A 13592-nucleotide genomic window follows, 5' to 3' on the forward strand; every position below is an offset into this window, starting at 1 on the left:
TCTAGGTGCTCTAGGTGCTCCAGGTGCACGTGTGCTGCTCTTCGGGCGTGGTTTAAATAGCCTCCAAAGTAGTCCCAGGTAGGTATTCCTCCCCGACCACACCAGAGTAACAAAATAGTCCCTAAGGTAAAGTAGTCCCTTCCAGGCCTCACATGGGCTTGGATCTTCTTGCAGCATGGTCTGCATCAGGTAAGTGTGCACCTATGATCCTGGCGCCTATGGCTCCAAGACTGATGTCCCATATGAGCCTGGCGCCATAGGCCAGGACTGAACCCAGACAGCCCCTAGCAGGGGTTGCTGGGTTTTCTCAAGGCGACATGATGCCTGCTCCCGGGGCTGATGGACGTGGTCTGGATGCCCGGGGGTATGCATCATGACAGACCCTAAAGAAACTTTTTGATAATATAATCAATCAGAAGAGCTTCCCGGACTCATGTTATGTAAACAGTACTTCTAAAGCGCACCGTCACCAACGGAATTGGTCCCCGGGCGATCTGGAGGATCTGTAAATGAGAAGGTGGGCTGGGTTAGTAAGGTGAAGAGGGCGTAGGATAGTGGGAGGAGTGGTGTACTGTTGGCAGCGTCAACTTGGTAGACACCAGGTGCTGAGCTTTGGTGCGAATATTGGATCGGTGTCAGTCCGCGTGTGCTGTGCTGTTGGTGCGGCATGTGTTGTTACAGTGTGGTGAAGTGCGTGCAGTTGGCTGTGCGAGAGATGGTTGTGCGAGATTTTTTTAAGTATGCAGAGAGCTAGAGTTTATATTGGTTAGTGGGTTATGTGACATTTAACATGCAAGCATTCACAGTTCTATCTAAGTGTGGCACTTTCTGCCCTACACTATTGAGTCTGAGTGTGGCACTCACCAATCCTAACAATACCATCCAGATACCACACAGGGCAATGTTAATAATTCTATCAAAGTGCAGGACATGCCAACATTCAATTCCTTTTAAGTGTAATGCTTGGCAATCTTCATAATTCCGTCTAGGTGTGGCACATGCTAATATTCACAATCATGTCTAGATACGGCACAGGCCAAAGTTGGGAATTATGTCTGAGTGTGGCACATGCTAGCATTCACAGTTCTATCTAGGTGCCATGCAGGCTAATCTACACAGTTCCCTCCAGGTGTGGTACTAGCAGACATTGGTAGGTAAGTTGGTATGTATTGCAGGGCAACATTTACAGGTCCATTTGCAGTGGTCACAAGTCTTTCTAAGTATGCATTATGTAAGTCTTTGGCAGTCTATGCTATGGAAAGGTAAGGTAAAGTGGCAGGGGTTTTCTGGAATAGAGTAATTGCTCTATACCCCACCCATGCCACACTCACAGTTTTTGTTGGCGTCTGCCCTCTCCTGGCTTCATTGGCTTCCCCTGCTGACACATCTTGGAGCTGCCAATGTAGGAGCCGCCCTTTGCCTCGTGGTCCTTCGCCACGGGGGCTGCCGGGCAGAGGGCTGCCCTGGGATGTCCTTGATATGGGTTATGTGGACCAATCCGGATGCAGTGGGCGGGTTGGGAGGTGGGCATAAGGGAAACCAGGAAGAGGGTGGCCCCAAGACGCAAACCACGCGCCGAGTGCGCAATGGTGCTTTTAAGCGCCATATAATTATTGTAAAGTTGGCTTTCTTGGAGGTGAGGGTCAGGAGACTCCTTACCTTGGTCGGGGTCCGCTGGTAAGGGCGGAGAGCAGCTGGTCAAAAACTCCCTAGTGATACAAATCTATAAAAAGTGGGATATATTGCTGCCAATTATCGCCAAATTTCCCTTTTAGATGCAGACAGTAACATTTTTACAGGGCTCATTTTAGGGGAATTGGAATCATGGGCAAACAAAATCGGTGTCATCCCAAGACAGCAATCGGGTTTCAGGAAGGGTTGATCTACTTCTTTAAATGGGCTGGTTCCGAGTGCCCTGACCTCCCAGTCTGTCCAAGGAGGGGGCCCACCCCCCTTTGGTGCTTGGTTAGATCTCTCCGAAGCCTTTGATACGATAGACAGGAATCTTCTTTGGAAAAAATTAGATGAATGGGGTCTGCCTCCTACTCTCTTGTCAATACTGAGAGAATTACATCACAATAATTTCATGCAGGTGAGGCTTGGTAGATCAGGCCTTTTGACAAATGCGATTGGTGTAAAGAGAGGGGTCCGTCAAGGCTGTCTCCTAGCTCCCCTTTTGTTCATCTTCTTTATGGCAGATATGGCTGAGGCGATGAAGGGAATAGGTTTAATATCTCCGATATTAGGAAAAAACAAAAATTAATTGATTGGCATATGCTGATGTCATAGTCCTTGATCATTCCAAGTAGGGCTCCAGCGCCTTCTGTTCGCCTTAGAAAATGATGCCCGAAATAATAACCTCATTATCAATCCAGTCAAGTCCAAGATAATGAGATTTAAACATCAGAAAAAGATAATTAAGCAATACGTCTGGACCCTGGATCAACTTCCAATTGAGGTAGTCTCGGAGTTGACAAACTTGGGAGCTTCGATTAGCTCCTTCCCAACGAAAGGCAACTTGGTCCGCTTGTTGGAGTTAAAAGTTGTATAATTGGGAGCACAAATGAAAAACATCAAATCCCATTTTTGCAAATTTTCTATTCTCCCCTTGGTGAAATTCTATATAGGGAAAGTAATCCTGATTCCTCCGTTTGGTCTCGACTATAACATCTTAGCAATGGACCTCGAGTGGGATTCCTGGGAAGCCAAGCTATGGAAATGTACATTGGGACTGCCGGAGTGTGTTCCAATAGTCTCTCTTTGCTATGAATTGGGCTTGCTGTCTCTTAGATAATGGCTTCAATGGAAGTGGCCGATCCTATATAGATCAGCATTAGATGCTCCTAAGAATTCACTTTTTGAGGAAATTGCAGGTGAGCTGAATCATGGTAAAAACCTATTCCTGGCTAAGCTCAAGCAAAGATGCCTGGAAATTTCAGAGATCGTGGACTGTGATTCGACCCTACTGCTCCAAAATCCAGATAGAGTAAAACAAAAGCTGAAACAAAGACTGGATTGATACGATTGACAGTATGAAGAGGACACAAAGACCTGCCTCTTTTTTGTGGTTGATAAGCCCCTCTCTTTGGTTCCCGCCCATCTAAAAAAAAAAAAAAACGCCTGATCTGAGTTTTGAATTATCTCTTCTTAGATTTCGTCTGAATCTACTTCCCACTCAAGAGATTTTGGCCTCTAGAGATAGAGAAGGGAAAATTGACCCATATTGTGATAAGTGTTGTATCAAGTTTTCCAGTTTTCAAAACATCTGTCAGGGTACCTGGAATATGAGGGTCAGAAGATTTAGCAGGTTTGTCCATCAGTTATACTGGCTTGATTATGATGCCTTCTGGGGGAGATTATCCTCCTGCCATAAATCTGCTCTCAATGGAACTTGTTAGATCTTTGCGAGAAATCAATTTAATCGGTGATCCAGTCTCGGTTACGTATGGATTAAGTTCTTAGTAACTAGCGTCATCCTGGTCAAATCTGCTATGGATTGTCTTATAATTAAACTGCTTTTTTATATGGGGGATCTTTCGTTTGTGAAATTTGGATCTATTGATTAATTTTTCTGGGAGAAGAGTTTGCTTTTTCTGAGTTTTTGCTTTCTCTTTTCCTTTTTTCCTTTTATCTTTTTAAGATGAAGATTTTACTGATGTGTATTTTGTAAATTGCTTGAAGAATTTTAGTTTTATTTACTTTTCGTATCATTGTAAATGTGTTAAAAGTCAAATGTTGGCTATTGCACAATAAATAAAACTTTTTTTTTAGAAAAAGGACCCCGTTGCCCTTTGAGGAACCACACTTGTGGGCATGTTATTCCAAATAAGGGATGGTTAGAGGAGTATTAGTGAAAGTCAAACAGACAAAGCTCTTGCCCTTGCAAACAGGTTGCATTTCTAGAACAAAATAGGGTGGGCTTTGTGTATTCAAGCAATGTCAAGTACCTGGTATGAACCATGTAGGTTCCTTACGAGATCCAAGATTAGAGGGCAAGAGTTCAGTGACCTCTAAACCCGCTGGAGTCTGTATTGGGGGAAACAGGAAGTAACACCCATTCAAGTGTTGCCCCAGGCCATGAAAACTGAGTACAGGCCTGTGACCTCCACATTCCAGTGACGGTTTGGAAATGTCAACTAAGTGTCTAGTCAAGGGGGTAGATTAGAGGACTACTCAATTCAAAAGGTACAGACTCACTTCAAATAAAGTAACCAGTGAAACCATAGAGAAATTGCTAAAATGTGTACAGGCAAAACAGGCATGGGTACACCTAGTCTGTCCAGGAGCAGTCCATCCAGCCACTTTGCTGGTGCCTTGCTGAAGTAGGCACCACAGAAAGCATCCTAGTAGAAATAGCTGAAACATTCCCTTTGGATCAGAGATCTGGCACTGACCTGAAAAAATCACCACTTCCCCAAGCGGCCTGAATCAGTCCGCGACTTGATTTGGCACCTGCAGATCAGGAACACTTTAATGAGGTCCCTGCTAAGGGGGCTGCAAGGGTTGCATACACTTCCACTGCTCTTGCCATCCAATTACATTTCTATCGAGTCCACTGGTCTCGTGGAGCAAGGGGCATGCAAGAAAGCAGTGCACCACAAAGGAGGTTACCTTCGCGAGGGGCACAAGTGTATATACTAAACTAGTGGAGGACAGACTCCAGTGGTCAGTGGACTCCATTGGCCGGTTCAATGGAAGTCCCAAAGACTAAGTAGGAAAGGAAAACCTTTGCAAGGACACCAAAAAGCCTATCCAACCGAAGGAGGAGATTCAGACTGGCAAAAGCGCACAAAAAGGAAACATTTCCATGCTTTCCTTTCCGGTCGACCCTCCCAGGTCCAAATGGGCTCCTTCCTCTCTGACATCTTTTTCTCCACCTGTGGTGTCCCCCAGGGATCCAACCTCTCTCCCTGGCTTTTCAATCAGTATCTGGCACTCCTTGCCCACCGCATCGCCGCTCTCTGCCCCCACTTTCAGTGCTATGCGGACGATACCCAGCTCATTTTCAGGCTACCCTCGGCCTCCTCCTCTCCTTCCCTCATCTCCGACTGTCTGTCTGCTATCCAGGAATGGTGTGCCGCCAATGATCTCTGCCTTAACGCCAGTAAGACTGAGATTCTACTCATCGGCACACCCACTCCCTCATTTCCTGCAGCTCTCTGGCCGGCCTCCCTTGGCCCTCTTCCTGCCCCTACCTGCAAAGCTAAAAACCTCGGGGTCATCTTCGACTCCACACTCTCCTTCTCTCCTCATATTTCTGACGTCTCTAAGAAGTCACACTACCAGCTGCACCTCCTCAGAGGTATTCTTCCCTTCCTCTCCTTCCCCCAGAAGCTCACTGTCTCCCGAGCCCTGGTTCTCTCAAGGCTGGACTACTGTAACAGCCTCCATCTTAATCTGCCTGCCTCCACTCTCCGCCCTCTGCAACTTATCCAGAACAGAACTGCGAGACTTGTCCTTGGCCTCAAGCCCAGGGACCGTATCTCTCCAGGACTGAAATCTCTTCACTGGCTCCCAGTGGCTGCGAGGATTAAGTTCAAAACCCTCTGCATTGTCCACAAGCCCTTCTGGGGCCTGGGGCCACAATACCTTCAACTCTCTCTTCCTAAATATCTGCCTTCACGAGCCCTTCGCTCATCCGTCTCCAACTCCCTCATGGTCAGCCGCTTCTCGAAGCAACGAGCTGGGGGTAGATCTCTCTCCGCAGCAGGGGCCTCCCTCTGGAACAGCCTTCCTGCCTCCCTGAAACTTGAGGAGAACCATCTCTGGTTCCGGAAGCACCTCAAAACCTTCCTCTTCGCTTCTGCCTTCTCTCTCCCTCTCCCCTGCTAAACCTGCTAAACTCCCCACTGAAGTTTGCACTAAACCTGCATCTGGGCCACTCTGTGACCTCGGTCCAGGGCCCAGCCACTCTCCACTTGCACTGCCTCCCTGGCTCCCCCTGCACTGTGGGACTGTCACTGCATCCCTACAGCCCCCTTCCTGCACTTGCTCTGCACTTACCTCGCACTTGCCACCAGCTGGCCCTTTTATTATTATTTATTATTTTATTACGCTACTTACCTTGCACTGCACTTTCCCCCCCCACCTCCTCCCCCTGCACTTTCTCCTTTTCCCCTTACCTCTGCACTTGCGCGATCTGAATGACACCTGGCCTAGTAGGATCGTTTGTCTGTCTTCCCCTTGTTTCCCCCCCCTCCCTGCCTCGTCGCGCCTTGAAACACTTGTGTATAGGCGCGTTACAAATACCATATCATATCATATCATGCACTCCGTGAACGGAGCAATGCAAGGTATCAACAAGCGCACACACACCCTCCTCATCCCCCCCTCTCCCCACGCAGACAGAATATTGGGAGAGTTCTATTTTTTGGTGCTGCCCATTATGGCCTTTGGTCCCATGGTAAAAGAAGCACAAACCAATAGTATGGACCGAGGTTCCCTTCAACTTCTTGAAAGAATGGTTTGTGAAAAATGAAGGCGTACATAGAAAACTGAAGCCAATGCAATAAAAACAAAGCACAAAAAGCAACATGATCCAGAAATACATTTAATCGTTTTTTGTCAACAACTCCTGACATTTTATATTTAATAACAAGAACATATGCTTTTGTACAGGCATTGTCGAATACACCCCCACCCCCTTCCGCCCTCTACCCCTCCAGCTGGAAAAAGGAACCTTTGTTGGACCGCTAGACAAAACAAACATGGAGGGAATAATATTAAACTGAAACATTAAAACTGCTGCGACAAAAAAGCTGGGCAAAGCCTCGAGGATCTCGGCAAAGCACAAAGTGATCCCTTGGGTGGATCTTACACACCTTGCTACTAAAAACGGTCAACTGTAAAAGTACCAAAATGCACAATATGAGCAAATGATTAAATAAATAAAGACTTCTAGAATCGTAGTGATATGAAAAAGGTGCAAATTTGTGCATGATTAGATAACCTAAAAAACAAACAAATATGTACACATGAACCTAGCTTGTAGCCTAAGATGTAAAACATGTGAACTTATTCACACTGAGTTTTAAGATACAGTAACAGGAATATACTCAATTAGTAATAGTTGAACAATTTATCGAGTGCAATTCTGCATCCAAGATTTAAATAGTAACATTCTCTAATTTATTGTTTTAGATACCTTGGATTAATACAGTGCATGAATTTTTCATAAAATCTGCAAAAGCTTGTTTAAATCGAAACTAGACTGCATTCAACAGCATTGCTGCCGCCAGTCCAAGTACATATCACCCTTTGCCAAGTAATAAAAGTAGGCACAGTCAAATATAACCCTAAGCATGAGGAGGAACATCAACCTTTCAAGATGTGTACCAGAGGTTCAGAGATCAAGAACACTCATGACGCCAAGGAGTTTGCAGAGTCGTCCGTAAAGATGGCTCACAGGTATGCCTGCCCAAGGTCGGCAGCATAGACAAGTGCAAAGCTTTCTCCCAACAATAGTTCATGGAGACTCCAGTTGCCAAAGAGGAGGAAAATACAGTATGAGTTTTACAGAAGTTGCACCATTGCCTCCAAATCCAGCAAAATGGCCAATTTACAGCCCATATGGTTGAATGTTCATCGTTGTGGAGTTTAGGATCCGAGAAGGCGTGTCAGATCTTGAAGCTTTTGAAAGTTCTCGCTGAAATAAAAGCAATCCTTGTTCACTATTGGCCAGTTTAAAAACATTGCTGCATTTAACAAAACTAACAATTTGAAAAGGATATAAAAATCTGTACACTGGTTAGAACAGAAAATGGGATATTAAACCATTGTGGATCTACAGGAGGCAGGTTTCGAGCATAGACTAATGGCATCTTACCTAGCCAGTCCTGCACGTGGGAAGCTGTTGGAGCAGCTAGGCCGTATACATCACTCCAAAAACGACTTGTCTACAGAGCCTTGGATATCCTGGCAGTGCAGTGCAACAAATACCTAACTGCACAGGCAGACAAATTGGCAGGCATTGAGGCACAGAGGACAAAGGCAGCAGATGTGGCCAAAGAAAACTCAGAAATTACTCACCTCACATAATGTCCATGCCACAAGCTCCACATGTTGAAAAATGGCTCTGGCCACCCACTGGAGCAGGCCATTGTTTATTAGCATCTGGTGCAGCATGGCAATGGTCCACATGAAGTGTACAAGAGTGAGGAGGAACTTTTCAGGGAGGAAGATCATGGTTTCTCTACAAAACATACTCCATCCACACACTGCAGACTTAATGAAAGGTTACAAAAGAAGCACATCACGCAGACTTGTAGGAACAACACAATCTAAACAAAAAACTGCTGGAAAAAAGCTGGTTCTTCACTTTAGTCTCTGCTGTACTAGTCACAATCCTTTTTCTATTGGAACGTTGTCCTGTGGCAGAGGATGGGACAAGAGTGAAACATTAACTTGGAAAATGAAGCCAAGTTGCCTCAATCCCAGGGACGACATCTCTCCAGCCCTAAAATCTCTCCACTGGCTCCCGATTGCTGCAAAGATGAAATTCAAATCCCTCTGCATCATCCATAAGGCTGTCTGGGGCCGGGGACCACCGTAGCTACAACTTGCTCTCACTAAATACTCTCCCCCCAGATCTTTACGTTCCTCCGGCACCAAATCTGTCAAGCACTTCTCTATACAGCGAGCTGGTGGCCTATCTTTCCTCGGCTGGCTCCCTCCTATGGAATAGACTCCCTTCCTCTTGATCTGGATGGACCTCCTCAAATTTGGGAATCTCCCCAAGACTTTGCTTTTCACATTCAAAAAGCTCCACCCACGCCCTCACTCTTGCTAAACTCCTCAGTCGCCGAGATTAGGGACCTGGCCTCCTACCCCCAATCTCCTCAGCCCACTCCCAGCACTTGCCTTGGCGCCGATTGGCCTGTCCCATCACAAGCCTGCACTTATCTATTGGCAGTGGGCCACTCCTACCAAGTGATCTCTGCCAGTCACTTAACAGCTGTCTGCAACGTACTCCCTAGCACTTCCCTCCGTTGTACTCCTAGAACTTACCCACTCCCCCTCATTCCTTCTCTCTCTGCACTTCGGGAGGATAGCTCAGGGGCAACATGCTCGCCTTGGAAGCAAGACAGAGCAAAACAGGTTCGATACCTGGGTCCGCGCTTAGAAACCTCTGTATTAAGCGCGCTATAAATAACCAATCATATCACTTGCACGCTCTGAATGCTCACAAGGCCTAGCAGGACTGTGTGTTTCACTGTTCTATTTGCCTTGCATTCCCATGTTCCCACCCCGTTGCACTCTGAGCGCTTTGAAACACAATTTACTTGATGTATAAGCGCCTTACAAATGCACAATAAATACAAATAAAATACATGTGGCAATGTCTGTGCAGGACTCTCCCCTGAACACCTTTTAACTTGCCCCAACAGACATTGGAGTGAAGAATGGACTTCAAGGGCTGTGGCCTAGCAACAGTCTGTCGGAGTAACCTGTACTTACTCCCACATCCATACTAATGGGTACCACCCAATCAAAATCAGTACAGAAGTCAAAGACTGAAGCGTGGACAGAATTTCCAACGACAAAACAGATTGGGGATTGAGAAGGCGGGCAGATACCGGTATACCGGATCCCCTCGTCGACGACTTGTCAACCACTCGTAGCCCTAGGTCTGCCGGGCCAGCTATTCTCCCGCTCTCGTCCTCCCCCGAGGACAGCGACACAGCCTGTTCTTGCAGTAAAGTATCCAGGGGGATCTGATCAAAAACTTCAGGCCTCCAGGCTTCCTGTAGAACCCCTGTTGACGAGGCCACCGTTGCAGTCGTTGACGGTGAGACGCTGGATACCACATGCGTCAGTGGCAGGGTGGCCGATGACTGGACCGCCGTCGACGGCGGTGACTTAGCAGGTGGTTGAGGCGGTCCCGCCTTTTCCACTCTTAGCCTGCCTTTACTGGACTCTCGACGCGAAGTCGATCTATGGTGATCGCCCGAGGAGGATTTCGGCCTTTCCTTATCCTACTTTTTTGATGACGATTTTTTCGACGAGGACTCTCTAGCTGAATGACTCCGAGATGACTCTTTTTCCGTCGGTCGATATTTCTTCGCCGGTGGTTCCGACGAGGCAGCGCAGTGTGATGTTTTCGCCGATTGTGTGGAGCCTACCTCCGAAGAGGGGTATGCCCCCGCTCCATCATTTAGCCATGCCACCAGCCGACGATTTCGGTCTTTGAGGGTCTTTTGAGAAAACCCTTTGCATATGTCACAGTTATCAGCCGAATGATGAGGGTGGAGGCAGTATATACAATCCATATGTCCGTCCCCCTCGTAAACTTTTTTCAAGCCGCACGTCGGGCATTGACGGAACAGCGCTTTTCCTGCCATGGGAAAACATTTTCCCGAACTCCAACTCCAGGCACACAACCTTGTACAAAATAGTAAGACGACGCGAGGAGATCCCACTACTTTGGAGACGGTTGAAATCTGAAGGGGAACCGCGGGGGCGGGCCTCTTAAACGGTGACGGCCTGCGGAGCATGCATAGGTGGGTCCTAAAAGGACGTAGATAGGACACAAAATTTTCGGACGTTTTCCTATAGGAAAAGGCTATATATGTGTACAGAGGGTCCCAGTCTGACGACGGGGAATATTCTAAGCATGTGAATCCATGAAAGATCGAATGCTGGAGAAACCACCTTCTCCATGTACATGAGCATGGATGCCTTAAAGAGAGGTAAGGGCACGCCGAGTAACAGGGGAATGCAGTATACAACCAAGCAGGCAATTAAACTACAATCTGGATTTGTGTAGCTTTCAAAGTCAAAAGTAACACCTCTGAAGGTTGCCCCCAAACAGGCAACCGTCAACAATGGTACAGGTTCGTCCCAGGGATGGTGTAAGCTTTGAAGAAGTCCCCAAGTTGGGGTACTCTAGAAATAACATTAACGTATGTGCTGCTTACCCGTAAGACTACCACAAAAGAGATATACATTCAACACAACAGTGGATTACAAAATTCTGACTGATGTAGGCATCAAGCATTCAAAACCATGCAAGTCAGCAGCTGCGTGGCATTACAGAAGTGTGGACAAGCCAGGGGGCAGGGGGGGTGAAGGAGGAAAAAAAGAATTGGCAACATGCACGGTATCAGTCTCGCAAAGAGGGGGAAAATAGAATGAATCTGGGCGGGGAGCAGAACATCCATCCATTCATGCACAGGGAATCAGCGGGCATTAGCCCCCAATTTTATTTTTCATATTCACAGTGCACATGTTCACAGACCCACACAGTTTAGGTATAAGATCTTAGTGTGTTTGACAAAAGGTATGAAGGGAAGCTCAAGCAGGATCTCGAGTGACATTGTTTTGCTTTTCCAGCAAAACTAGCCAGTCTGTGGGTTTGAAATGGCATTTCTCTTAGAATGAACAAGGAAAATAAACAAATCACGACTGAGGCTCAATGGGGCAACTCCATTTACCAGTGCACCAACCAGGAAATGTCCATCTGTAAAGCTACTTTGCCTTTTATGTAAAGCTTACATGCCACCCTGACCTCCGGGACACCCAAAGGGATCCCAGTAAAGCTCCGACATCACAGGCGGCCAGATTCGGATGAAGGATTGGGCCATGTACATGGCAACAAAAGATGCTTTAACCGTTGGGCCTCTCAGCAAGAGACAGAATTCTAGAAGCAGAGGAACATGGCCTCTGATGTCTTTAGCCACAAGCACCATGGTTGTCCTCTGCCATTTTTAGAGGCCCTGGCAAGACATTACAGGTCACCTGCTCTGCACAAGGGAATTTACTAACCGTCGGACCCGAGGCAAGTTGAATGGAGGCTCACCTCCTGGTGGAGATCCCACCCATGGCATAGTGCCTAGTTCCCACTGAGGGCGCTTGCAAGTGCTGTCCATCCCAGAAAGCTATGCTGCCAAGAACACCTTTGTACCTGGACTCAGATGGACGGCTCCTTGCACCACAGAGAAGCCTACAGCAAGCACCTTTTTAGGCAACAGCTTGCAGCGGCATTCTTTTAGGATCCGTACAAACATTCTTTGGAAGGACTGAGAAAGGCTCAAGGAAGGAGTGAGAACTCTCTGCTTTAAGACATTAATGTGAAACCTCATTAGAGCCAGTTAATGCTACCCGAATAGGGAGCCAAGTACTACAAATGTGAAGCGGCTAAGATTACGAAAAACAAAAATTACAAACTAATAAAAAACAAACAAAAGAACTCAGTAGCTGCGATTTCTAACCCTGGTTGACACCTGGACATACCAGGACCAAATTGTCACTACTTCCCCCAAAGGCTAGACTATGAGTCCTTCGTACATTATTATTAGCAAGCGAAAACAGACTAGGATTCCCAAAAATGGAAACTCATTTTCAAGATTGCAGAAGAATGTGTGTTTGAAGAGATTCTAAGGAAGGCCATATCTTCAGAGTCTGTCCAGAACTGAATCAATAAGAGCCTTCTTCTCTGGGCACCAATAGGGATTCCTAAAGGTCAGCAAAACAGTCAAAGAACTAGTCACATCTGACCGAGGAGGAGTGGGACCATCGTAAGTAAGCGTGCCAGTGGTTCAGATTGTCCACGTATGGAAAATAAGTCCTTATTCACTCTAGTAGGTGAGCAGCAGCTGCCACCTAGACATATGTAAAGGAAAGACCCTGGGAGATGCAAGACTGAAAGGAAGCAAAGTAAACCAGCTGTAGGTTTCCAATGTACCCCTCCAGCAAGGATATGGTCTAGCAAATACCAATATTCCTCTACCTCCAGGAATCAGAACGACCAGTCCATCAGAAGGGTCTGGAGCTCCAACTAGAACCTTTCCTTTTGCAGGAACGGGCAAGAGAAACATTGTCTTGGGAGGATAGCTCAGGGGCAACGTGCTCGCCTTGGAAGCAAGACAGAGCACCACAGGTTCAAATCCCAGGCCAGTGTTTAGAAACCTCTGTATTAAGCACACTATAAATAACCTATCATATCACATCATTCAAAAAGACCTGCAAACACCTGCTTTTTGAAGCACCAGCCCTCCCTGAGATTGTTCTCTGGCAACTTCTCCAACCTCTCGAATCAGAATCCCATTTTGGGAAGTTGGATGTTATAGGAATGGAGGGCAGTACCCACTTGAAAGTATACCAGAGCCTACTTGTGTGAAGAACTGCTCTGAATAGGTCAAGGTTGAATATGATACCCACCAACAGTGTCCCCTGTATGAAGTCCTCCAAATTAAAGGGTATTTGTGGAAGCTGCCTGTAGATGAGACCATCTGTTCCAAACGATCTCTGGCCCTGAAAAGCCAAATAATTGCTGCTCAATTTGCCAATGACTGAGGCTACTCATAGGAATGATTAAAAAATGAGTTATCTAAAAGTGTTAACTTACCGTTGAATGGGAGAGGAAAGTCAAGACAGACCTGAATGCAGTACCACAGGTATAGAAGTGTAACCTGTGCGCTGGAACAAGAGCTGTGTCCCACCAGTGGACAAAGAGGCCTAAAAGGAGGATTCCCCACACAAGAACAGCTTCGAGACATGGGAATCATTGCCATGCTGCAAAGGAACAGCTGGGGCAGAGGGCAGCCTTCTCAAATACAGCAAACACAGACTCCTCACACTCACCTACTGGGCTG

At 46.7% G+C, this 13592-nt stretch overlaps 1 protein-coding gene across 4 annotated transcripts in view; it reads right to left on the reverse strand.

Annotated features, from left to right (window-relative positions):
* Positions 1-6532: 6532 nt before the first annotated feature.
* PRC1 (protein regulator of cytokinesis 1) overlaps positions 6533-13592 on the reverse strand; it is a 626832-nt gene continuing 619772 nt past the window's right edge. For 3 of the 4 annotated variants that reach the window (XM_069625201.1, XM_069625203.1, XM_069625202.1), the window contains one exon: positions 6533-7645. In XM_069625201.1, coding sequence (XP_069481302.1) covers positions 7617-7645 — 29 coding nt within the window. In that variant the 3' untranslated portion in view covers positions 6533-7616. The remainder of the gene's footprint in view (positions 7646-13592) is intronic. The other variant, XM_069625200.1, reaches the window with a different exon arrangement.

This window comes from Ambystoma mexicanum, chromosome 11, assembly GCF_040938575.1.
Source record: "Ambystoma mexicanum isolate Mex_15411 chromosome 11, UKY_AmexF1_1, whole genome shotgun sequence".
Classification (NCBI taxonomy): Eukaryota; Metazoa; Chordata; class Amphibia; order Caudata; family Ambystomatidae; genus Ambystoma; species Ambystoma mexicanum.